The sequence below is a fragment of the Camelina sativa genome, chromosome 8, assembly GCF_030686135.1.
Source record: "Camelina sativa cultivar CO46 ecotype springtype chromosome 8, ASM3068613v1".
Taxonomy (NCBI): domain Eukaryota; kingdom Viridiplantae; phylum Streptophyta; class Magnoliopsida; order Brassicales; family Brassicaceae; genus Camelina; species Camelina sativa.
Window position 1 is genome coordinate 11610711 of NC_141887.1, and position 26472 is coordinate 11637182.

At 35.9% G+C, this 26472-nt stretch overlaps 2 protein-coding genes, 1 long non-coding RNA gene and 3 pseudogenes across 7 annotated transcripts; 2 read left to right on the forward strand and 4 right to left on the reverse strand.

The window, feature by feature from the left end:
- The first annotated feature begins 1388 nt into the window (after positions 1–1388).
- LOC104707079 (uncharacterized) lies at positions 1389–4050 on the forward strand. Of its 4 annotated transcripts, none has more exons than XR_002033112.2 (4): positions 1389–1628; positions 2210–2281; positions 3271–3423; positions 3667–4050. It is a non-coding gene; the product is annotated as an uncharacterized LOC104707079 (long non-coding RNA). The 4 variants fall into 4 exon arrangements; XR_002033111.2 differs by having other exon boundaries at positions 2210–2286; positions 3667–4048; XR_015564618.1 differs by lacking the exon at positions 3667–4050 and having other exon boundaries at positions 2210–2286; positions 3271–3660.
- Positions 4051–4407: 357 nt separating this feature from the next.
- Positions 4408–6310, reverse strand: LOC104709480 (putative nucleolar protein 5-1). Its single transcript, XM_019228732.2, has 4 exons — positions 6184–6310; positions 5412–5612; positions 4822–5322; positions 4408–4741 (listed from the first exon to the last, which is right to left on the reverse strand). The coding sequence occupies exons 1-4, from the start codon at positions 6244–6246 to the stop codon at positions 4538–4540; spliced, it is 969 nt and encodes a 322-aa protein (XP_019084277.2). The 5' UTR covers positions 6247–6310; the 3' UTR covers positions 4408–4537.
- A 5583-nt stretch (positions 6311–11893) lies between these two features.
- On the reverse strand, positions 11894–13455 carry LOC147939954 (uncharacterized; annotated as a pseudogene).
- A 2749-nt stretch (positions 13456–16204) lies between these two features.
- LOC104709481 (agamous-like MADS-box protein AGL97) lies at positions 16205–16756 on the reverse strand (annotated as a pseudogene).
- Positions 16757–20400: 3644 nt separating this feature from the next.
- Positions 20401–23513, reverse strand: LOC104707080 (putative nucleolar protein 5-1). Its single transcript, XM_087460446.1, has 9 exons — positions 23343–23513; positions 22983–23084; positions 22861–22902; positions 22582–22761; positions 22336–22500; positions 21932–22132; positions 21318–21815; positions 21099–21233; positions 20401–20909 (listed from the first exon to the last, which is right to left on the reverse strand). Exons 2-9 carry the CDS (start codon positions 23058–23060, stop codon positions 20619–20621), a joined length of 1590 nt encoding a protein of 529 aa, XP_087316572.1. The 5' UTR covers positions 23061–23084; positions 23343–23513; the 3' UTR covers positions 20401–20618.
- On the forward strand, positions 23491–25952 carry LOC104709482 (pentatricopeptide repeat-containing protein At5g27110 pseudogene; annotated as a pseudogene). The gene has a single exon (XR_015563178.1). The product of XR_015563178.1 is annotated as a pentatricopeptide repeat-containing protein At5g27110 pseudogene (transcript).
- The last annotated feature ends 520 nt before the right edge of the window (positions 25953–26472 follow it).

Consider the following 26472-nt stretch of genomic DNA (forward strand, 5'->3'; position numbering starts at 1 on the left):
CTAGATTACCTTTGCAAATATGCTTCCCTCTCTTAATTTTTTTTTTTGAAAATTTCTCTCTTAATGGAATCAAGGTCTTGATTTGGAAGTTGTTTGCTCCTTCAAAGATCAAAATCTTTTTATGGAAGGCAGTTTCAGGTGCTATTCCGGTAGTAGAAAAATTAAGATCCAGGGGCATGCATTTAGACTTGCACTTTCAAACTTGTGGAGTGGAAGGTGAATCCATTAACCACATGCTGTTTTCTTGCACTCTTGCTAGACAGGTTTGGGCTCTATCGGGATCCCTTTGCCGGAGGATGACGTTGATCCAAATTTCATTTATCAAATTTTCCATTTAGTGCTCACTCTTAGTAAAAATGTTATGCTGCCCCTGCAGACCAGAAGATCTCTTCCTTGGATTCTTTGGTTGCTATGGAAAAACCGTAACAACCTCGTCTTTGAAGGCAATGTTGTTCTTATTTCAAATTTGGTAAAAAGATAAGAGAGGACAGAGATCAGTCGTTTCAAGCAAATGAAATGGATTTTCTTGAAGAAGGAAGGGTTCAAAAGAAGCCGCAGTCTCATGTTCGGGTATGGAAGTCACCGAACAAACCTTGGTGGAAATGTAATGTGGCTGTTTCGTGGGATATAGATAAAGCTACTAGTAGTGCGACATGGGTTTTAAGAAACTCAGAAGGAACAGTTCTTCTCCATAGCAGAAGATTCTTTGGGTTTATTTTATAAAAAGGGGAAGCGGAATTGCAAGGTCTCATTTGAGCTATAGAGAGTATGATGAGTTTGTGCATCCCCGAGGTCGTCGTTGCGATGGATCAAAAGGATTTGGTTGATGCCATTCTCATACCAATAGCTTGGCAAAATTTCAAATTGCAATAAGAGGTCTTGTTGCAGGCTTTATACCTTTTACCTTCCCGTAAAGTGATGTCAGAAGATAGGAAGGCAAACCTTGGTGCTTCTCTTATAGCAAAGAGTGTCACTCGGGATGAACGATCACAATCGTATGTAGCTTAGGGCTACCCTTTTTGGTTACAAGAAGTTTTCGAAGCTGAACAATTCTTTTCATAAACTGTATTTTTGTGTTTGTATATTGATTGTCCTCGTCTCCTTGTTATTGTCAAACTCATTTGGTTTAATTAGTGGAATCATTCGGTCAAAAAAAAAGAAAGAATAAAATATACTTTTGTAATGGTTTTATATATATATATAATTTTTACTTATTTTTGTTATAAATACAATTCAAAACAATTTAGCTTTGCAGCTAATTCTATAATATTCATTCTCTTATAACAATATTGTTAATCAATCAATATTGCTTTTTAGTTGAAGGAAGAACTCAGTGAGTTCAACTCACACATCAATAAAAATTAACAACCAATAAAATTATAACAATTAATAGACATCAGCTCAATTTTGATTACCTGTCATCGTTCATGTCAGCGTTCGAATTATCTAATCTTTCTCATTCTCCTTCTCCGCTTCACCATGTCTCGAGGACTCAGTTGTCACTGTAAAAAAAACATAAACGGGGAAGGGGGTATTATCAGCGGATCTTCACTCTGCGACAAGATCCGGTGATGTAACTGTCGTTCAATATATAATCTGATCTAATCTGTTGGCTTTTAATTCTAGGGGTAAGAATTCTCGGACTCCGTATATTTTTTTATATTTTTTTCTATCTTAGCAAAAACACTCATCTTCGATTTTAATTCTGGTTGATTGTGAAAGTTTTAATTATCTGGAGTCGTTTTGTTTCTCTTATGATTACTTAATGTTATTTGGCACTACCTTAGTTAGGGTTCATGGCAAGCTCCGTGTTGTTTTTTTAAAAGTAGTTATCATTGTTAATATAATTCCTCATGTCTTTTACCTTTATCTCTATCTTTTACTTGTTGATTATGATAGCCTGGTTTGGTAACTATGCCACAGGTCACTATATTGTATGTATCAATTCAGAAAGTTACATGGCTTATATAGGCAAGCAAGATAACGCTGAGAAGAGTGAACTGCTTGTACTATATTTACATGTTGATTCCAATTCTTTATTATTTTTGCAATCTTTACTGTTTTGATTATTTATATGTGCATGATAGAATTTTCACGGATGTCTTTTCAGAATTAGTATTTGTCAACAAGTACAATGTAGAAACTTCGTGTATACTATAATAAGCATTCACAAAAGAAGAAAGTTTAATGAGTTGTGTATGTTTTGTAGAGAGGAAACTCACGGTTTGAGGGTTGCCATCCGATCATTTTGGCGAAGAGCAAAGCTAGAGCCATTTAGAAAGTAAGGTGATTGGTTTTCTCTTCTCCTTTCCCTCTGGTTTTCTTTTTATTGTCCACGTTTGTCGATAAACCAAGAACAGTTGAGTAATTTATTATGTTACAAGCATCAGAATTTGTACCCCCCCCCCCCCCCCCCCCCCCCCCTTCTTGTTTCTTTTTAGCCTACAAATTCACCCCATAATCATTTCATAGAGCCTCTAAAATTAGTTTAAGTATATAAAGTTATCTCTGTTTTTTTTGTTTGATAAAACGGAAAACCTGTTGGCAAAGAATGTATGAGGAAGCAAGCGAAGTAGCGAATGATGTAGTTGGTAGCATGAGCATTGTTGCTTCATTCTGTGCAGAGTAGAAAATGTTGAAAATGTATAAGAAGAAATGTGAAGGTCCTACGAGAAATAAGAATATGTCAAGGCATAGTCAGTGGTATCAGTTTCAGAGTTTCTTTCCTTTTCCTCTTCTCTTCTTATGCTACTAGTTTATATGTCGATGCAAGGCTTGTCAAAGACGGCAAAACAATCTTTGATTCTGTTTTCAGGGTAAAAAGCACCAAATGTGTTTCAGAAACTCATGATTCCTGTTTTTGTTTGTGCCCCTTTCTAAAGACTGTTATGTTTCGAAATAGGTTTCTTTGCTTTGACAATGGTAGCAATCTCTCAGTCAAGTTCATTGTCTCCTGATTCCAGTAAAGCTAGCAATGCAGCTGCATCGATCTTTACAATTATAGAAAAGGAATCAAAGATTGATCCAAGTGATGAGTCTGAAATTGTTCTTGATAATGTTAAAATATCCTTCAAGACCAGATGTTCAGATCTTCCAAGATCTCTATCTATCTATTTGTGGCGTTGGAAAAGTTAGATATAGAAGAACTGAAACCGATTGTCAAATAAAATAAAAACTATAACCATATAAGTTAGTTTGATATAAATCCAACTCAGTTCGGTTCAAGTAAATTATAAATCCTCTTATTCTATTTTTGGTTCTCTGTTTTAGACACTAGCTTTGATTGGAGAGAGCGGAAGCGAGGAATCAACAGCGACTGCGTTGTTGCGAAGGTTTTACGAGCTTGATTATTGTCAGATCACTTTTGATGGAGTTGAGATCAAGACATTTCAAGTGATATGGTTAAGACAACAAACCGGATTGGTGAGCCGAGAACCTTTTTTGTCCAATGAAACGATCAGAGCAATATTGCTTATGGTAAACAAGAAGATGCTACTGAAACCGAAATAGTATCTGCAGCTGACCTATCTTACGCTCATGGCTTCATTAGTGGCCTACAACATGTAACTTTAAGTGGAATAATCGAACGAAATAAACAGATTGTCTAGCCCTAATTCCTAAGTCCATGGCTTCAGATTAAACTGAAAGATTTACTTACCATTGTAGGTCTATGATACAATGGTTGGTGAAAGAGGTGTTCAGTTATAAGATGGGCAAAAAAGCAGAGAGTATCCATAGCCAGAGCAATTGATAAAGGCCCTAAGGTGTTGCCACTTGATGAAACCACGAGTGCTCTAGACGCTGAGTCAGAGGGTTTGGTCCAGGATGCATTGGACCGGGTTATGGTTAACCGAACCACCGGACGTTGGTGGCACATCGGTTATCAACTATCAAGAATAATGATGTAATTGCGGTGGTTAAGAATAGAATCATAGTGGAGAGAGGAAAGCATGAGACTTTAATTAATATCAAAGATGGTGTTATGCTACTTTAGTGAGCTTTTAAATCTTCAAGCAACAAATAATAACGAAAAAACAAAAATTTACCATAGAACACAATCAAATATTTTATTAATTTGATTTGATTCTAAACAACATAAAAATATATATTTCAAAAAGTACGAAACAAAAAAATTATGAAATAAAAAAATTTAATAATCTTTTATTAAAGTTACATTTAAAGACTCTTTAACGTTCTATGAGGATGGCTGTTTTGGTTTGATTTTTTTTGTCCGTAATTGGGATAAGTTATGGTTGGGGTTTTTAAGTTTTACAGTTTTATAAATAAAAACCATGTATCGCGGTTTCGGTTTGATTCTGGATTTCTAAGGTTATTCAGTGATTTTACAACCAAAAAAAAAATATAATTTTACTACATAAATAAAAAAGAATCTAAAAAGAAAAAATAAACTAAAGAATATGATTATCTCAAATATTCATAAAACCCAAAAAAGAACCTAAAAAAAAACCATCCTGGAACAAGTAAATTGTGCTTTTGATTGGTTTCATCAAGATGGATAAGAGAAATTAAGAAAAGTTTACAGAAACCATAAAACGAAATAGAAAAGAGCAATTAAGAAAAGCAGGATTATTATCATCTTCTTTGTCTTCTTTGCCGGCTCTTGGCATTCTGCTTCTGTCTTCCCATTCTCCTTCGAAGGCTCCTCAGTTTTGGCTTCTTCCTCATCATCAGACACATGTCCTGAACCTCTTCTTCGGAGATCTCTCAACCGTTCTTCAAGCTGTCAAGAAAAATTAGACCAAAAGGAAGAAAATAGCTAGGATCGGGCCGAGAGAGGAAAAATTATTGAAGAGTACGTACCTTTAAGAGGCTTTGCACTCCCATAGAGTTGCCTTGTCGGCCATCACCATGAGCATCACAACGGATAGCAAGAGCAACTTTTGCAGCTAGTGACCGAGAGATTTTAGCCTTGTGCTCTGGTGCAGCTTGGGCAACCAGAGGTGCGTGGTAAATGAGACCATACTTTGGAGTGTTGTGTCCGTACTTGAAGGCTCTTAATAGGGCCTTTTCAGATCCAAGTATCTGAATCTTGCACGCAGGTAGCTTTGAGAGGTTCAATAAACTACCACGATGAGAAATTAGGCGTGCACCAACCATCTCCCCGACAAGTGCAGTTAGGTTTGGTGCAATTGTGTTCATTCTGCTCTTCAAGATGCCATGAAGCTGAGCTCTGCACTCAGTAAGAGCAAGAATCTGGTCACAAATTTCCCTGATGCGCCTCAAGTTAAGGTCACTGACTTGAGGTCCCGTAGATATCACAGCAGCATTTTTTAGTTTTGCTTCATCTTCATCAGTCAATATCTGAGATGACATTAATTGGACACATAAAATATCTAAGTATCAAATCCAGACAAATAAAAGACAAAAGAGAATGGTAAACAAGTTTTAACCTCAGAGAAGTCTAGCTTTGGTGCATTAATCCGATTCCCCATTAGCTTTACAGCCTTGACATATTGGATTTTGTCATGTACGATCTTAGCGAGCTCAGGAAAATGCAAATTGTACAATTCAGGAAGCCCCGTTGAGTAAGTGTTAAGCTCTTCGTCAAGATCATCAAGCTTTCCTATAGCTTTGATTACAATGGTCTCCACCTAATAAAATATTAAGTATTGAGGGGATAAGTAAACATATATAAGACGTAAAACAAACACAATGATCATCGACAAACTCAAACATCTCTCTTCTCTTCCCAAAACCTAAAGATTATGATTAGAATTAAATTAATGGTCTACATATCATCTACATATGATGAGTTTAATTATCGACTTTTCGATCGTCATAACTCATTAAGTTTACGATCAATCACCAAGATAACATTGTTTGCTAACTTCCAAGCCAAAGAGTATGATATATTAATATTTGTAAGTACTATGGCGAAAATATTTGCACACTTGTCAAATAGATCAATGTGGGTAGACAAAAAATTATTTCTATCTCCAGTGCAATATCCAAGAAACAGAACCCACAAGGCAAATTGCATGCCAAAAAAGCATGACCATAAGACGTACTTAAGTCGATAATTTATTTTGAAGGAGAGTATCCAATTAATGTATAAGTAACACGAGACGTAAAACAAACACATCATAGGATATACAGAGGAACTTAATAGCAATTTAGACCAAACATTGAGCTAAATATAAGACAATATAAACAAACGACTACCTTTTCATCAGAGCTGAACTTTAGTTTGTATCCGGCAAGGCTATGAGACAATCCCAGGCTCATTGTAGCTAAGCTAGATCGTGATCCTCCAAAAGAGGGAGAGAGAGAGAGAGCCTTAGAGGGTTTATATAAGCTGAAGCGTTAGATATATAGGGAGAGAAGAAAAAAGGAGCGAATAATTTGCTAGGTTTTATATGGGTGTTGATGAGGTTCAGAGATTCTTAAAATATTATGTCGTCAACTCTATAAATTTATCAAAAACAAAAAATTGTTTATTCTCGACTAAACAGAAAAGAAAAGGATTATTTTGACTATTTTTGAACGATATATTCCTAATTGTCAAATATTGTGTCAACGCTATATTAATCCTAAAAATAACAAATATGTGCATCGGTAGATTTGGCCTGATCATGTTAAAAAAATATATATCAATATATATATGTAAAAGAAGAAAAATTGATGTTTCGACTTAAAAAAACAGGAAAAATTTTAAGTGAAACAAAAAAATATTTTTCTTTATTGTGTACTAACCAAAAAGTATTATTACTATTTTTCAGAAATAATATATTTCTATAACAAAATTATAGTTAAATTTTTAATTATAAGAAAACAACTGTATAATAAATTTTCCAAAATACCAGCCTTACTTCAAACAGAAAAACTTATAAAAAAAAAAAAAAAGATTGTTACTCTACCAAGCATAAAAAGGACAAGGATTATACTATTTTTAAAGGTATAGTCTATAAGAAAATCTTACAGTTAGTTACTGAATCTTTTTTATTTTTTTTGGGCAAAAGTTAGTTACTAATTCTAAAGCAAGATTTTATTAAGGAATATTAACTCCACTTTTTGTTATCAATATTATCCTAAAGAAGAGAAAAAAAAAAAATTTGCATCTGTAGATTTGGCCTCGTGTAAAATAAATTGAAAAAGTATATATACATATGGAAAAAAACAGATGTGTTTTCGATTAAAAAAAGGAACGATTTAGGAGTGAAAAAAAAATTGATTAATGTGTACTACTAAACAGTTTAGTGAAAACTTAAGAAAAAATATTACTATTTTTCAAAATGATATATTTCAATTAAAAATATACAAATTTTCATTTTAAGAAAATAATATCACAAAGTTTCCACTACATCATCCTAATTTCAAACGTAGAAATTTATAAAAAGACAAAAAAGGATTATTGATTGATGGTGCTTAAGAATATTTTAACATTAATATAATTGAAATTAAATAAAAATACAGAATAAATTTATGATTTGATCCTAAGTGGGTCACCACATTTTTCCCCTTTACTTGTTGATTTCTCAAATTTCCTACATGAATTTTTTGTTTTCTCATTAAAAACCACCAAAACAAAGTTTGTTTTTCTTAAAACTACACAAACTTCATTTTTTTTTATCCAAATAACTACATTTTTTTAATTAAACCGATTAATAAATCGAAAACCACTAGCTCGGTGTGACTTAATCCAAATTTAATCAAATCCAATCCAATTTTGACCCGATACTTCTTCTTCTCCACCCGACCTCAATTTTCTTCTTCTTCATCTAAAATCAATAACCACGTCGGTTTCAGTTTTGTAATTATGTTTCATAAAGCTAATCCTTCTTCTTCATTGTGACAATCAGAGGAATTTGTTTATCAAGGCGATTTTGGTTTCTCAAATTTGGCTCTCTCTCGATTAGTTCCTCCAAAGCAAAAGCAAGCAAGCTTCTTAGATTTATTTGGTCTATAGTTATAAATTCTTGGAATTGAGAATCGTTGCATCTAATTAAAAATCCCTAATTTCTTTTGAGGTCCTTGAAATAAATCCCTAATGTGATTTGTTTTTCTTTTTTTTTTTCAATGATTAATGCAATCAAAGGAGTCGATTGAACACAATTGAAGTCATGGATTAATTTTCTTTTTGTATTTGTTTGCAGCGATATTCTATTGACACAACAATTCAATGTGAACATGAACAACAATTACTCATTTGTGGTCACATCACATGTTATAGCAGATGATTTGGAATGAGAAAGTCTATGAATTTCCTTAGATCATTCATAAAATACGTACATGGCTTTATATAGCTTGATCAGTTACACTAGATCTGGGGAGTTTCCACAAGATCATGAAGTATACAAACAGGAATAACAGAGTCCTAAAAATATGTAATAGAATATATTTTATGTCTATCACCCTCCCTCAGTCACAGCGGCGGAAGAACGGTGAGGCTGCATCAGAATCTGTTATGAAGAGACGTCGGTAGGCCCTTTGTGAAGATGTCAGCGTATTGAAGGGATGTTGGAACATGAAGAACCTTCACTTCTCCGATAGCAACCTTCTCAAGCACAAAGTGAATGTCTAACTCAATTTGCTTTGTACATTGATGCTTCACGAGATTGGTGGAGAGATAAACCGAGCCTATGTTGTCACAATAAACAACGAATGCACTCTTGATGGGACGATGGAATTCAAACAGGAAATTGCGTATCCAAGTTCGTTCAGCAGTGTTAGCTAAACCTTTGTACTCAACTTCTGAGCTTGATCATGATGGTGTCGGATGTCTCTTTGCTGACCAAGGAACGAGATTAGGGCCAAGGAAAATACAGTAGCCGGATGTTAAACGCAGAGTATCAAGGCATCCAGCCCAATCAACATTGAAGTATGTCGTGAGAGTATGATTTGACCTCGAAACATTCGAATGCCATGGTTTAGTGTGCCTTTGATGTAGCGGATAATTCTCTTGAGTGCTTGAAGATGTGGTTGTCGTGGATTGTGCTTGTATAAGCATATCTGATGAACAACATAAGAGATGTCTGGCCTTGTCAAAGTTAGATATTGTAATGCACCTGCTAGCTTTCAGTAATACGTCGGGTCTTCAAGGGCATCATCGTCGTTGACGGAGAGTTTGGATTTGAGGTCGACCGGAGTGGCAATTGGTTTGCAGTCCACCATTCCAGCTCATGTAATGATGTCTTCAGCGTAGATGGATTGAGATAGGAACAGGCCATTTGCATTGAAGTCCGCCTTGACGCCGAGAAAATGACATAGCTGTCCAAGGTCCGTCATTGGGAATTCAGATTTCAGTTTGTTGATGATGTGTTGAAGGAGACTTGTTGTAGAGGCAGTGAGTAGTATGTAATTAACATAGAATAGCAGATAAGCATAGTCATGATTTCAGAAAATTTGAAAACCATGAGTTCCATGCACGTGGCGCTTGTTTTAAACCGTAAATTGCTTTGTTGAGCTTGCACACATATTGTGGGTAAGTTGGATCAATGAATCCTGGAGACTGATGCATGTAAACAGTCTTCTGAAGATCTCCTTGCAAAAACACATTTTTAACATCTAATTGATATATAGGCCAGTGCAAAGCAACACCCACGTTAAGAACTGTGCGTATCGTCGCTGGCTTAACCACCGGACTGAAGGTCTTATTGAAATCAGTTCCTTCTTCCTGGGATTTGGCAGTGGCAACCAACCGAGCCTTATGACGTGATAACACCCCATCAGCATCATACTTATGCTTGAATAACCACATAGAGCGCACAACATTCACATTAGGAGGTCGAGGTACCAAGTTCCATGTCTTGGTCTTAAGCATAGCACCGTGTTCATCAGTCATTGTGGGGTTCCTGTTAGGGTCAGATAAGGCGTGGATGTGGCTTTTAGGAAGAGGAGATTTTGTATTGGTGAGCAGGGAAATAATTTGTTTCGGTTTCATAATTCCCGATTTTGACCTTGTTTGCACTGAGCATGGGTTCCGGAACAAAGGGTCTGGACGAGTGGGCCTTGATTGGGCTCTAGGAAGGACTGGTTTGTGGAGAAAGGGGCTTGAAGTATCGACTGAAACAGAGGTGATGGTTCGTCAGATACCTCTAAGAAACGATAATTATCGTTTGGTGGTTTTTGTTCAGCTGCAGGAAATATCTCCTCATCGAAATAAACATGTCAAGTGATGATTATTTTCTTTGTTTTTAAATCCATACAGTGATAACCACGATGTTGAGAGGGGTAGCCGAGAAACAAACAGGGAGTTGATCTCGGTGACAGCTTGGGAAGATTAAAGTGATTCAATTTCGGGAAGCAAAAACACCCGAAAACTCTAAGATGTTCATGTGATGGTTCTTTGTGAAAGAGAAGAGTATAAGGGATTTGATTTTTAATGGCTTTTAAAGGAGTGATGTTAAGAATATGAACGGCAACATGAAGTGCTTCAACCCAAAAAGTTTGGGGCAAGCAATCTTGAAACAAGAGAGTTCTTATGGCCTTGTTAATTGTGCGAATGATCCTTTCAGATCGGCCACTTTGCTGGGAAGTGTGAGGACATGAAAATGCCATGAGAAGCAAAGTAATTTTGGAATTCGGAATTATTGAATTCTCCACCATTACCTCACTCTTTGGGCACTTGTAGTATTTTCTACCTTGATTGTGCCTAGAAGCACACACTTTCCGTTTCATCTGTTTGCAACAGAAACATTGGATTGGAACACCATAATTACAGTCCGCTCTTGCACAGCCACTGTCATAGCTTGGTTCAGTTTCAGAACTCTCAGTGTAGCTGATTGGCATTGTTAGTTATCGAAACATGAAATCGTCGCCGCTTCTCTTTGCTACTTCTGTTCTCTTCTTCGAAATCCTAGATTTTTGGGAAGAAAAAAAAAAGAAAAGGAATTGAGAAATAGGAGAGCGGGTTATAAAATAAATATATTTTGGAGAGCACATGTCTATCTTCAGAATTGACGGCAGAATAATATTAAAGTACATATATTTTTACTCATAGTTGTACTTAAGTGTCCAGTTGTTCCTATACTAAGATAGTTGTACTTTATAAAGATTTTCGTGTTTTCTTAGTTGGACTTTACTTAACCTTTAGGGATTAAAGTTGGTCACATTTGGTTCCATGATAATTCATCACTAAAGAGGTTCTTGTTGGAAAATTTTAACGATATCATAATTTTCCAAACTCACAATATTTTTTGATGTTATGGACTCCTTCTCACCTCTAATTTATCTTTATTTCAGCAGAATACATATTTGCGATAGAAGACATTGATACACAACAAATAAAATGGTCTTAGTTGTTCTTGTTGAACCTACTAGTTGATCCTGTTGAATCTACTAGTTGTTCCCGTTGAACCTCTAAGTTGTTCCAGTTGAACCTTATTATGTGATAATAATAAGCAAATGATATTCTTAGTTGCCCCCATATGAACCTGGTTTTGCGAATTACCAACACATAACACATACATAAAATGAAGAACTTAGATTGTCAAAAGTTACAATTAGTTCTGCGATAAACAACACAAAACATAGATACAGAAAATAAACTTAGGTGTCCCCAGTTTGTTCAGCGGGATTTGGAGGCTGCAACCACTTATCGAAGTTTATGCCAGTCTTAAACTTCATTTGTCTTCTCCTCTTACGACGACGTTCCCCAGTAGATGGGAACCTCTTTTCTTGAGATCTTCCACCACCAATTTTAGTGTATTTCGGCGGTTTAGCGATTAATTGTCGAATTGCAGCAGGAACATTCCAGTCAGACTCATGCGGTACAACATAAATTATTTTGTAATATGCCAATGCCACGTCTCAATCAAGTAATATATTGAGCAGAGATCATGCATTTCAATATGCACTGTTATTCCATCTCTCCTCATGAGGTTTCTGACTGCGGCCATGGCATGGACACATGGGTAATTGTCAATATCAAAACATCTGCAAGAACAACTTTTTATTTTCAAGTCCACCAAATAAGTCTTCCCATCTAGACCTATAACGCTGTACTCAAGGTGGTAGCTGTTTAAGTCACTGTTAAACGAGCTGCAACTACATAACGCTCATGCAATTCATTCTCCACATAAGGCACCAGTTTCCTTGTGTCTGATGCACCAACATGATCTTTCCTATGTTTGTTGAACCATTCAGAAAATTTCTCAACAATAGCATCAATCATAGGCAACAAATGGAACTTTCTTGCTTCACGAAACACACTGTTTATTGATTTTGCTGCGTTGCTAGTGTCGATGTTGTACTTATCTCCTTCAAAATGATATCTTGTCCATTTTTCCAACCCAATCTTTTCATCTAGATACTTAGCGGCATTAGGAAACCTACATCTAAAATCCATAAAATCTCTCTCGAAATCATTCTTAGTATAAATATGAGTGTGTTCATTGAATTTATCCAAAGTTATATCCTTGTCAATCTTTACATGGTCTCTAAGGTTTTGAGCCAAGTGATATATACATTGTGCATGCCTTGCACTTGGGTACACCTCTGAGACAACATATATTATGCTTTTATGCCTGTCACTTATAAAAACCAATTCATGATCATCCGGTACGACAGTTTTCAGCTTGTTGAAAAACCATGGCTAACTAACATGATTCTCAGTATCAATCACACCAAACGCAATGGGGTAATGGTGATGATTAGGATCCTGAGCTGTTGCGAAAACTAACATACCACCATACACTATCTTCAGAAATCTTGCATCAACAACTATTACCTTTCTCATTTCCCTAAACCCTTCAATGCTAGCCCCTAAAGCAATAAATAGGAACTTGAACCTTTTTTCTTCGTCCAACTCGACACTTGTTATTGTCCCAGGATTCACCATTCATAACATGTGTAGATAAGATTCCAAATTCTTGTAGCTTGTTTCAGGACTCCCTCGCACATCTTTAACATGATGTTTTTTGCCTCTCAAGGCGGTGGAGTATGAACAATGCAAACCAAGTCTACCTCAAACTATACTCATGATGTTTTTAGGAGTCGGGGTATCAAATATACCTGGATAATCTTCATGCAAAACAGATGCAACTAGTCGTGGTGTGCCTTTTTGTTTTATATAGGTTGTACTGTCAGACCGAGAGCATGTATGCATGTTTTTATGTATTTTGACACTTTAAAAATCAGAATCCTTAATTTTTCCAACTCGTAAATACCATTCACAACCTTTCGAAGCTTGACTACATTCTACCATAAGTCGCTTCGTGTCAGACTTAACTGTCTTCACACTATAAAGTTCTTATTTGCAGTCCTATTAAGCAAATCCCATACTGCTTCTTTGGACGAAAATTCTTAAAATATTTCAAGACCAGTACCATCATCTCATTCTTTAAATTCATGGCTTACTTCTACATGACGTGGAGGCTCAACATATTTATACCTAGCATCCTCAGCAGAATCCACATGGTTATCCAAACCGACTACATTCTCACAATTTCCATTGACAACATTTTCAACAATCTCCATTGTCTCAGCATTCTCCATTGTCTCTTCAATAATCGGTTGATCAATAATCAGTTCTTCAATAATATGTTCTTCAATAATCGGCTCTTGTTGTGATCTTTCCCCCTCTCTAAAAACAGTAATGATTCCACATCATGAACAACCTCATAATTCACACCAACAGAACTTCCATGCTCCACTCTTGACAGTTGCTCGACACCATTTAACAACTCCACATGCAAAACTGGTTTAAGTCCACCTGTATGCAAAACTGGTTTAATTCCATTTGTATCCACTGACGTTAAATATACATATACGTCATCATAATCTTCAATATTTGACTCTTTCTGAGCTTTAGATTGACGGTAACTCAATTTCGGCTTTCTTGCGGCTTCATCTATTGTGCTCTTCTTCCGTATCTTATCTACTAACACCAAATACATTATATTCTCCAAAGATGATGTCTTAAATAAAATAGTATATAATGGATTTCCGGAAATCCACTCATGCTCTGAATAGTGCCCTCCAATGTCATAATGTAAGCTTGTGTGGTTATTCCTCTTCATCGCCTCATGGAAATATAAGCATATAAAAGACAATTACAAAGCCGGAGTTGGACCACTTCTACCACTTGTTCTTCTATCTCTCAATTGTACCATGTTTACCAGTTATTCTATTATCGCTAATTTCTATTTGTCTGCAGCTTTTGTCAAAACTCAGGGATGGGGATTCTCTTGATTCAACCTGATTCAGAAACAACATACTATAACTACCAATGCAAATACCTAATCGTTTCTTTAAATACGATTACCAATCCAATCTACATACTAAAACAACAAATTCTCCACATCAAATCCCTAAAATTTTTAAAATGTACATTACCTAATTAATAACTGAATCACTTACATGAATTAAGCAACACAGATGAGAAGTGCAAGAAGGACGAGGTGCGATGTTGTTGCGTCAAAGCCAGAGCGCTGTCGAACAGCAGCAGGGGACTGGATCGAGCTCAAATGGAGAGGAACGAGCTCGCGGAAGAGCTTTTGTTTTTTTTGGTTTTTATTTTATTTTTACAATTAATTAAATTCAATAATTTCATTAAGGCTATAATGAGAATATCTTATTATGGGCGCCGCGGCATGCAGACTCGAAAGTGGCACGCAAGATTATAATTTTTTTCAGTGACCTTCCAGCAATCGACTCTTTTCTATTCCTGTTCTTCTTCTTCAGCTAATCTGATCTACAAGAGAAGCAAATCGACGGCTGCTGCTTACGGTCAGAGTTTTAGCCAAAGGAAACGAAGTGGGTTTTGGTCTTTTCTTCATTTCTACTCTTCAAAACATCAGATCAGCAGCACCACCAGAAAAAAGTCGATAACTTTAGTCATTCAAGGAGGATAAAGAGAACAGAGACAGGAACAAAGACATCTACGAGCGTCGGTGGCCAAATTGATAGTTGAGGAAGAAGATGAAACTCCTGCTAGAAACGACAATTTCTGTGCCATATACCCGGCAAATTGACGGTGATTCCATCTTATTCTTGCTATATCTCTCGCTGTCATCTCTTTGGAAAGAGAAAGAAACCTTAATTACAAGTAAATTCCTAGAGATTTCGAGTTGACTTTTAGGCTTTTTAGCTATGAGATTTATGATTTCTCTGGTTCAATGTTATTTTGTTATTTATATAATTGATTCTCAGACTATGCTTTCACTGTAATTGAGAGTTCAAAGCCATAAGACATGGATGATGAAACCTCTGTTCAAGAGAAGGAAAGGAACTCTGATAGGATAAAGCAATTTACCTGATTTGTATTGCTACGAGTACGAGATGATGCAATATGACAATGCCTTGAGCTGCTACGAGAAGGCTGCACTTACGAGGCCTATGTATGCTGAAGCATATTGTAACATGGGTGTCATCTATAAGAACCGTGGTGACTTGGAGATGACAATCACTTGTTATGAGAGATTGAGAGGTAGCATATCTGTTATAAGTGTGACACTAATATAGTCATCTTTCTTACCTGAAGAAAAAGGTTCAGTTTTGTGTTCTTGCCTTTGCATTTTGTGTTGAATTTGTATATTTGCTGGTTTATTGCTCTTATGTGATTGACTTTGTAGAAGAATATGTAAACTTTATTTTTATTATTAAGCTGTGGTATCTTTTGATATGATTACAGGTTTTGCAAACAACAAGACGGTGACCATTTAGGCAGCTGAGAATCATCTTCTTGGCTGTCTCACTTTGAGTCTTTCTATCTCTCCATATGCAGCTTCCACAAGGGACTTTTTCCGCTCTGGTGTCGCAATCTTCCATGTAATGTTACTGCTTCGCCAATGCCTGTTTTTATTAAATCAATTTGAACATCATCATCATCTCTCTGCATCAATTTGATCTTAATCTGGTAAGAAGACTTCTCAAACCTTCAGTTATATAATCAAATTGTTCAATTTTAGGCCTTAGCTTTGAGGATATGAAACAAATACTATATAGATGCACACTAGCCTTTTCGTAGACTTGGTTGTGTTCTCTACCAAAACCATATCTTGTTGATTTTCATGTTTAGCAACTATGAACTATCAATGGAGGACCCTTTAAATTTTACAGTTTTAAGAAATTCTTAATATAACTTTTTAAAAAAATTATAATAAAATAATTTTCAAGCAATTTCTTTAAATTCATTGATGGAGATGCTCTAAAGGGTTAAAAGGTTTTTGTTAAATTTTGGATTTAAAATACTGTATATATAAAAAAAAAATCAATATTACAACAGGGGATACGAGAAAAGAATTTAAGAGAGAATAAGTTCCTACGTAGAAGGGCTAGAGTTTAGATCAAAACCTCGATCATAATCCTCGTCGAGAGAATAAGTGTTAGGGTTTTGTTCGGTGTTTGAAACAGATTGCAATTTTTCTTTCTTCTCAAGGCAAGCCATCACATGCTTCTTCACTCTCTCTATACGATCCTCGAGGATGTTTAACTCAGAGAGATCATCACAAGAATGGTATAGATCAGGGTCTTCCCACCAAAACCCTAATTTGGATTGGGGTTTAACTTCAATCTTAGGAGGTGGCTTGCGATTTAGGTAACAATCAGCGATCTCGTGGGCAGGAGAGTAGCCGGAGAAGGAGTAAACAACGTTGGAGATCTCTGAGGGAAAGGTTACGAAGACGGCGATGTTGGCTCCGGAGAGATGACAGAGATCGGCGGCATTGGAAAAGACAGTTTGACGGCGTTTAGAGCAAGCCACGGCTCGTTGCTGTTTGGTTTCTCGTTTCTTAGTTTCGATTTTTCGTTTTGTTCCTTTCTTCATTGTGGACTCAGACGCGCTTGACTACGGCATAATGTTTCTTACCGAGACAAAGAGATAGAGAGAGCAGCGAGAGAAATCGAAAATTAGAGAAATAGAGAACGAGAGAGTAGAATGCATTTATATAGATATTGTAATGATCGGGTCAAACTTAGATCTTGTTATTGTTTTCCTTTTTTATGCCCGTAATCGTATATTTATTTATTTTCTGTTTTACGTTTTGTGTTTTTTACTAGAAGTTTTTAAATAGTAAATATCACCACAATAACTGCAGAAAAAGGAAAGAAAAAGGGGAAAAATGTCAAAAAAAAAAACAAATTTTCAAATTACGGTAAAAAAATCATAACTTCTGAAATGTCATTTAAATAATTAAGTTTTTGTTGATTTTTTTAAAAAATAGATAACTTTTGTTGACTAAACCATTTGAGGCCTAACGTTAAATTTTCGGTTAAACGACAATGACGGAGTTAACTTCCGTCAGAATCTCTGTTAAGCCAAAACGATGTCGTTTTAAAACAAAATATTTTGAGCCCAGCAGGATTCAAAATGCCTACCTTTGGATTTAATTACAAGCTCTCTACCATTGAGCCACAATAATATTTTGATATTATACCAAACAAAGATTTATATATATATATACACGTAACCAATCGATTAAAAATAATAAAACAAAAAAAAAGTTATCTGTAATGTATTTATATATATACTAGAATTTGTACCCGCACATGCGAGAGATTTTAATTTTTTTTTATCTATATAAATTGTTGAACTCAAATATAATCATTCCAACTTTTGAATATGAATTTATATAAACACTGAACTTACTTTACTAAGTGATATACAACAAATATATTATTGAAGATAATATTTTTTTGTGACATCTATTTGCGTGAGATTTTAAAATTTTTTATCAATAAAAATCATTGAATATAACTATAATTATTTAAAGATTAAAAGATAAATCTATATAAACACCATACTTATTTTACTAATCTATATATAACATATATTGTCTAGTGTCACAATAATGTTTTTCTGGCAAATCAACAATATATCCTTTAATAACAAAAAATGACTTAAGAACCCTACTGGAAGAGTAAACAATATTGTCGACAATCTTCTAACCTTTTATCCTTAGAAGAGTTTATTCCATATTTATATCCCATGAAAACATATTTTAAAAAATTCTAACGTCGAATGTGGATTATTGATCTAATTATAGAGTCCATTTAAACATATCGATATCACACAATAAATGCAAATATACAAAGTTTCATGAACAATTTTAATATTATGTCGCTGTAATGGGATTGTCCAAGTGCATCATCTACCATAATAGAATTTCTGACCAAGTCAAGAATGTCTAAATGGTGAAACATTTAAACCCGACAATGAATATCTAGTCATTAATCCAAGTTACATATTTTTCTAAAACTTCATATGTTATTTGCATATGTTAATTTTGTGATGCAACCTCAACTTCGTCTTCTCCAAAAAACATAATGTACTTTATATTTGTTGTTTTGTCAATATTTTGGGTTAAAATCATTTGATAAAATTGATGAAATCTCGAGCTTGTTTTATATATATATATTAAAATTGTAGCTCCACTTGATAATATATCTTATTCTAAAACTCATTAACCCATTCTAAATTTTGGAATATGATCATTTTTGGTTATAATTTGAATAATAACATTATTACTAAAACAAATTCATAGTATTATTTTTACTATTTTAAAATTTTTATTTATTTTACTTAATTCATTTATATATATTTATTAATTTTATTATTTACTAAAAAATTTATATTATTCTTCATACTATTTTAAAATGAATTAATTTTAGTTAATTAGTTTTTATTTATTATTATTATTATTAATTATAAATAATAAATAAACAATTAATGAATATTTAAATTAGTTTTTTATGCAAAAACGGAAAAAATATTGATTAGGTGGATGATGATGTGGAGGAAGGAGAAGAGAGAAAACTAAACTTTATATATATATAGATATTTTATCATATCATTACTTTACATATATATATATTAACGTTTTAGAATATAATATATATAAAATATAAAAAGCAAAAATGAATATAACTTTTTTCTTTGCTATATAAATATTAGGCCTGGGCATAAAATCCGAATCCGAACCGAAAAATTGGATAAAAACCAAACCGATATTGAGGAAATAACCGATCGGTTTTTGTTTTCATTACTTTTGGATATCAGATTATATCCGATCCGAATCGATATCCAATATATATCCGAATATAACCGAGAATATAAGAAACAACTTTACAAAGATAGATGTATAAGTAACTGTATACGACACACATGAATGGTAGATATAGATATACACACCTAACTATACACAATATACACAAATTGTAGATATACTCCTATATCTACGTTATTGTTTATTTTGGTTTTTATTTTTTTTTCACTGACACGGTCTTATATCTCACTTTGGATGTTAATACGTCATACTTTTATGTATTGGTATAATTTTATGTTAGTTTGAACTTTAAACTTGTTATTTGTTTCATTTCTATTTTTTCACATACTCGGTTAGTATGGTTTTTTGAATACAATCGTATTAAAAAGTATCCGAATAAAACCTTATCCAATAAATTTGGTTTCATTTTGGTTATCTACAATATATCCGAACGGATCTGAAATTTGAATTATCCGAACCGAAACCAATCCGAATTTTTTAAATATCTAAATGGATGTTAGAGCCAATATCCAAAAAATCCAAAATTCAATCCCATATCCGAAGGTCCAGGCCTAATAAATATATACCGATTAAACAAACTAAACACAAATTAGTTTTCAACAAGCGATTGGTGTAAGATTTAAATGTCCCAAATTTGCAAGATCTGATATGATTGGCCTTAGCTCCAGAGTATTATTCACCAACCATCATTGCATAAGTGAGACATACAACGAAAAGGTTTAATTGTTAGGGATATTTATTTAAATGGGGCTTTTGTGGGCTAAATATTTGAGATTGGGCATTATAGTCCGTACTCTCCAATTTAGGCCTTTTTGTGTTTGAGAAATTTCAGTTTTGTCCCTAGGTATTTTCTCCTTCTCCTTCCTTTTCTTCGCCGAACAAACGCCCGTCAACAGACTCAACACCATCTCCAAACCAATGATATTTAATCAGTTTCTCTTTTGGATGAAGGAAGCTAAACCCTAAGGGGATACTATCTAGTGAACCCAAGGGCAATTCAATCATAAACATTGATCGAATCAAAATTCTTCTTCAACTTTCCATAAACCAAACAAGGAAACTATAGAAATTATTAGACGGCTTTTTACGGATGGGAATGGCCGGCGGTCAGCGTCCATCAACTGAAAGATTTGAGCATTAACGGTGGAGCAAACAAGGAAACTATAGAAATTATTAGACGGCTTTTTACGGATGGGAATGGCCGGCGGTCAGCGTCCATCAACTGAAAGATTTGAGCATTAACGGTGGAGAGATCTGGGGGTGAGGGAGATTTCTTCATTTGTTTTAGGAGGTAATTTCGTCATTTTAGGTTAGTTAAAATGCTTGTTTTTGTAAGTACGGGTAATAAGTCCTGAATTCATAAAAAATCTAAAAAAAATGCCCAATTCTGTAATTGTTCCTTTAATTGTTAGGTCTTAGGTGGTCGAGACGCAAGTTTTTGGTGAAACGGGCAACACATAACCCCCTTACAAAAGAAAGAACAGTTGGTTTTCAAGTTTCAGAACAAAAGGAAAAAAAAAAGCCTTACTTAACACCTAACGCAAAAGAAAACAAACACTGTTTTTTTTTCTAGTTAATTTTACTGCGTTCCTGGCAAAACGTAACGAAACTAAACGTGTACTCATTCACGCAAAATTTTTAAACCTCTCCTCCTCAGACTTCACTCTTCTTCTTCTTCTCGCTCTTTTCCTTCTTCTTGGCAGGCATTTCAGCTTCTTCTTCCTCGTGTTTTCTCTTCTTTTTCTCCTTCTTTGCGGGTTCTACGGTTTCGGGTTCTGCTTCTGATTTCTTCTTCTTCGACTTCTTCTTTGAAGGCTCCTCGGTTTTGGCTTCTTCCTCATCATCAGCCTTCTTCTTCTTCTTTTTGTCTTTCTTCTCTTTGACACCGTTCTCTGAATCCACTTTGGGAGTTTGAAGAAGGGAGTCTGCAGCAGCGTTATAAGTCTGCAGAAGACAACAAAAAAGCTTAACACTTTAAGCAACATTACAAAGAAGCCAAAGCAATACTAAACAAGCTAGAAAAGTCCACAATCTATCCAAAACATAGTTGCAAAAATCCACGATTCAGAAGTTTCTCAAACATAATTACAAAAGGAAGTCGAGGAAACAAAACTAGCAGAGGAAAAATCTGACCTTAGCAGGAGTGATCAGACCTCCGGAACCCTTCTTCTTATCCTTGTCGTAAACTTCAATCTTTGGTTTGCCCTTAGCTGAGCCAGACAGACGTCCTAGATCTCTTCCTTCAAGATTTCTCAACCGTGCTTCAAGCTGTCAGAAAAATACACGTAACCATCAATGAAAGAACAATATGTAAAAGGGATTGGACAGGAGAGGAAATGTATAGAAGAGCACCTTTAAGCGGTTTTCCACTCCCATAGTGTTATCTTGGCCATCACCAAGGGCATCACATCGGATAGCAAGAGCAGCTTTTGCAGCTAGTGACCGAGAGATTTTACCCTTGTGCTTTGGTGCAGCTTGGCCAACCACAGATGCGTGGTAAATTAGACCGTACTTTGGAGTGGCGTGTTTGGTCTTGAGGGCTCTAAATAGGGCTTTTTCAGCTCCAAGAATCTGAACTGTGCTCCCAGGTTGCTTCGAGAGGTTCAACAAACTACCACCATGAGAAATTAGGCGAGCACCGACTAGCTCACCGACAAGGGCAGTGAGATTTGGTGCAATGGTGTTCATTCTGCTCTTCAAGTAGTCATAAAGCTGAGCTCTGTACTCAGCAAGAGAAAGAACCTGGTCACAGAGTTCCCGGATATGCAACAAATCAAGGTCACTGACTTCAGTTCCCATAGATATCACAGAAGCCTCTTTAAGGTCTGCTTCAACTTCATCAGACAATATCTGAAATGAGATTGGACAAGGGAAATATGTGTTAAAAAGGCATAACTAGTTTCAAGGAAAAGCAAGCCGAATCCTAAAACAGATAGTCAAAAGAGAATGGTAATGAAGGGATTAACCTCAGAGAAGTCTAGCTTAGCAGCATTAATCCGATCCCCCATTAGTTTTACAGCCTTGGCATATAGGATATTGTCCTGTACGATCTTAGCAAGCTCAGGAAAATGCCAACCGTACCATTCACGAACCCTCATAGCGTATGTGTTGAGCTCTTTGTCAAGATCATCAAGCAAACCAATAGCTTGGATAATCATGGTATCCACCTATCAAAAATAATATTAGTATAAGGAGAAAGAAACACAACATAAAACAAAACACAGGACATACATAGGAACTAAATGGTCGGACATTAATGTTGGAGAAGCAAATAAGGATGCCAAAAGTTCCATAATTTATCAAATGTAACCAACCCAACAAACAGTAATCCAGAGAACTAAATAGACGCCGAAATAGATTCAATGACTACCTTATCAGAACTGAACTTTAGTTTATATCTGGCAAGACTGTGAGACAATCCTAGGCTCATTGGAGCTAGATCATTATCCCCCAATCCAGATATAAGTTCAGTAAGCTGGCTTCTGACACCTCGTAAAAGCTCCATAACAGCATTGTTGTGAACACAGTCTATTTTCTACAAAAGTGAAGCAAATCCGTAAGAAACAACCCATCTTCATAAATGAAAGAGCATACCAGACCAAAACAAAGTACAAACCAGCTTCTCCTTGATAATATTTCCAAGCTTGGAATCAGCAACAGCTAAGGTTTCACCATCACAGTTTGCTTTCAAAAACTTGCGTAGACCCTTGCTTGGAGTTCCATCAAGCAATTTAGCCACAGCTTCAAGAGCTTCAGATGTGTTGTCAAACTTGTCAAAAGCTTTAAGCTTAACCATCTGTAACAACGCCAAAAATGATATGAGAAACCGACACACAACAATATATGGCAGTCTCTAAGTATAAAAACCATGTGTAGAAGAAACAGAAGTAATCACCTTTCGGGCTGACTCTGCAGTCATGAACTCATTACCCAAATCCTACAAAAACACCAAAATTTACAAACTTAGAATAAAATACACAGACAAGGAGAAGACAGCACAAGGATGAAGATAATAACCTCAGCATTAGAGAGCTTTCCTTCCTTCAATACTTTAAAGAGGGCAAAACCACCTGGCGTCTCAAACAGTACTAGCATTTTCACAAGCTCCTAAGTCAGCCCCTGAAATCAAAACACCCTTAAAATCAACTCAATGTCTCAAAGTCACCATACTTACAAAGTTCTTTTAGGAGCTACAGAAACTAAGCTAGTAAGAAACCATATTCAAGAAAAAGCCTATTTCAAGTTTACAAATCCGACAAAAGAAAACAGAGTACATTACTCTGTTCAAATTCTTCAAAATCAGACAAAAGAACAAAACTTTACTTAGTCAAAATCTAGAACTTGGAAGCTAACAACGAAGAAAGAAGATTCAGTTACCTCGGAGGGTTTACGCACAGACAGAGAGAGAGAAGGAGAGAGAAAAAGTTTCAGGAGCCGCGATTTTTCTAGGGTTTAAGATGGTATATATATTTGTTGAAGAAGGTTCAGAGATTCTCCAAGACGCTGCGTTTTATTGCAAAAAGGGGGCGAATTTTGTAACTTTTAATCAGCTAGGGTTTTTAAAACGAAGTGATTTTTTAAAGAATTCAGCATTTTGGGCCTAATTTAACTCGGCCCATTAATTCAAAAGACACCGTTGTCTTGAGTACACAACAATCATGTTAAGCCAGCGACATGTAAAAATTAAGACAAGAACACAAGTTTAAAATGGAATCTTCAAAGTTGTTATTTTTATTGCGAGAGTGTACAAATGCAAGTCGTTAAGACAAGCCAAGCTTGTTCACCAGAGAATACTCACGGTGGGGTTACGTAGCGACGTCGTTTTATGCAAAAGTCTCATCAATGTCTACTTCGCTTGTAAAGACCATTGCTCGGCGAGACTCGTCTTCGAGAACATGGATACACGATCAGATGTTTACATTTGGAACTCGCTTGTGTCTGGTTATTCAAAGAACTCGATGTTTCATGACGCTCTTGAGGTTTTCAAGAGATTGCTTAATTGCCCATTTTGCGTCCCTGATTCTTTTACGTACCCGAATGTGATTAAGGCTTATGGTGCGTTGGGTAGAGAGTTTTGTGGTAGAATGATTCATACTCTTGTGGTGAAGAGTGGGCATGTTTGTGATGTGGTTGTAGGGAGCTCTTTGGTTGGTATGTACGCAAAGTTTAACTTGTTTGAAGATTCAGTACAAGTGTTCGATGAAATGCCTGAGAGAGATGTTGCTTCTTGGAACACGGTTATTTCGTGTTTTTATCAAAGCGGGGAGGCAGAGAAGGCTTTGGAGTTATTCGGTAGGATGGAAAGTTCTGGATTTGAACCAAATTCAGTTTCATTGACGGTAGCCATATCGTCGTGCTCGAGGCTAATGTGTTTGGAGAGAGGGAAGGAGATCCATAGAAAGTATGTGAAGAGAGGGTTTGAGGTAGATGAGTATGTAAACTCTGCTCTTGTAGATATGTATGGGAAGTGTGACTGTTTTGAGATGGCTAAAGAGGTTTTTCACCAAATGCCTAGAAAGAGTTTGGTTGCTTGGAATTCTATGATTAGAGGTTATGTCTCTAAAGGAGATAGTAAGTCATGTGTTGAGCTTTTGAATAGGATGGTCGTAGAAGGAACTCGACCGAGTCAGACAACCTTGACCAGTATGCTGATGGCTTGCTCTCGGTCACGGAATCTCCAACATGGAAAATTCGTACATGGTTATGTGATTAAGAGTGCTGTAGATGCAGATATCTATTTAAATTGTTCTCTGATTGATCTATAATTCAAGTGTGGTGAAGTAAAGTTGGCTGAAACCGTCTTTTCTAAGACTCAGAAGGACGTTGTTGAGTCATGGAATGTTATGATCTCTGGTTATGTCAGTGTGGGTAATTGGTTTCAGGCTGTTGAAGTTTATGACCAAATGGTGAGTATTGGAGTGAAGCCAGACGTAGTAACTTTCACAAGTGTTTTACCTGCTTGTTCGCAACTGGCTGCGTTAGAGAAAGGCAAACGGATTCATATGTCCATTAGTGAGAGCAGGCTCGAAACAGATGAGTTGCTGATGAGTGCACTTCTTGACATGTATTCTAAATGCGGCAATGTGAAAGAGGCTTCTAGAATTTTTAACAGTATGCCAAAGAAGGATGTTGTGTCATGGACAGTAATGATCTCTGCGTATGCATCTCATGGTCAACCCAGAGATGCCCTTAACCATTTTGATGGAATGCAGAAGTTTGGTGTAAAACCTGATGGGGTTACTTTTCTTGCTGTATTGTCAGCTTGCGGTCATGCCGGGTTAATTGATGAAGGTGTTAAGTATTTCAGTCAAATGAAATCAAAGTACGGAATCAAGCCTAGTATTGAACACTACTCGTGCTTGATTGACATTCTTGGCCGAGCAGGTCGGTTGCTTGAAGCTTATGAAATTTTTGAAGAGAAACCAGAGATAAGAGACAAAGCTGAGCTTCTCAGTACTCTTTTCTCTGCTTGTTGTTTGCACAAGGATCATTCATTCGGAGATAGAATCGCAAGATTGCTTGTGGAGAAATGTCCAGAGGATGCATCTACCTATACTGTCTTGTATAATTTGTATGCCTCTTGTGAGTCATGGGATGCAGCAAGGCGGGTCAGAAGGAAAATGAAAGAAGTGGGACTGATGAAGACACCTGGCTGCAGTTGGATTGAGATGAATGAAAAAGCGTGGCATTTCTATGCTGAGGACAGGTCTCATCCACAAGCTGAGAACATTTGTGGAAGTCTTGCCCTTTTAAATGGTCACATGGAAGCTGGTCAATGATTCTTATGGTGTTGCATCTGTCCCAAGGAGACTGTATCTCAGGCTATGTCCAAGTAACACAAATGCTGGTTTCAGAGCAAAGTCATGCATTCAGAGCATCTGAAGCTTTTGAATAAGGTTGCTGGTGTTTTAAATGCAACACTGGATGAATATTGTTTCACATAACAATTAAGAAGCATGTTCCACAGTAAAGTCTTTCAAAGCTCAACCTAAGCATGTTCAACATTATCAGCCTAATCTGACCCTTGTCGATTGCTTCACATTCGTGCTGCTTCTCGTGGTTCATGACACCTAGGACATGACTATCTCCAAGACTCCAACGTAAAACCTAACTACAAGGAACGGGCAAGGACGTTTTGGCCTTTCATGTGAAAATATGCACTGAAGATCCCACCATGGATCCTTGATACATACTCGTCCGGTAGTAATCTGTAAGCCTAGAGGACAGAGGGTGACATTCATCTCAGACTTGCCTAGCTAGAGCTACTCTGTAATGATATATGTCTTGTTTCTCCAATGATTTTTAAAATTATATATATTTTCGAAGATTATGTTTCCTACTTAATTAAACTAAGGAAGCATTAGAAAAAACACTAAAATGTCGGGGTTTATAAAATTGTCCGTCAGAAACCGAGCTCACGATTTCAAGATTCACTACTCCCGATTACACATTAGAAATCCTATACCAACAAGTTAAAACACACTAAAAAGGAAGAAGAGTAACCCAA

Coding starts and splice junctions, on each gene's coding strand:
- LOC104709480 (XM_019228732.2), bottom strand. CDS start 6,246: ATGAGCCTGGGATTGTCTCATAGCCTTGCCGGATACAAACTAAAGTTC. Junction 5,613..6,183: donor AGTTCAGCTCTGATGAAAAG/GTAGTCGTTTGT, acceptor ATATTTTATTAG/GTGGAGACCATTGTAATCAA. Junction 4,742..4,821: donor GAGTGCAAAGCCTCTTAAAG/GTACGTACTCTT, acceptor TTTTCTTGACAG/CTTGAAGAACGGTTGAGAGA.
- LOC104707080 (XM_087460446.1), bottom strand. CDS start 23,060: ATGCTAGTACTGTTTGAGACGCCAGGTGGTTTTGCCCTCTTTAAAGTA. Junction 22,762..22,860: donor CTGCAGAGTCAGCCCGAAAG/GTGATTACTTCT, acceptor GCGTTGTTACAG/ATGGTTAAGCTTAAAGCTTT. Junction 20,910..21,098: donor GTCTGATCACTCCTGCTAAG/GTCAGATTTTTC, acceptor TGTCTTCTGCAG/ACTTATAACGCTGCTGCAGA.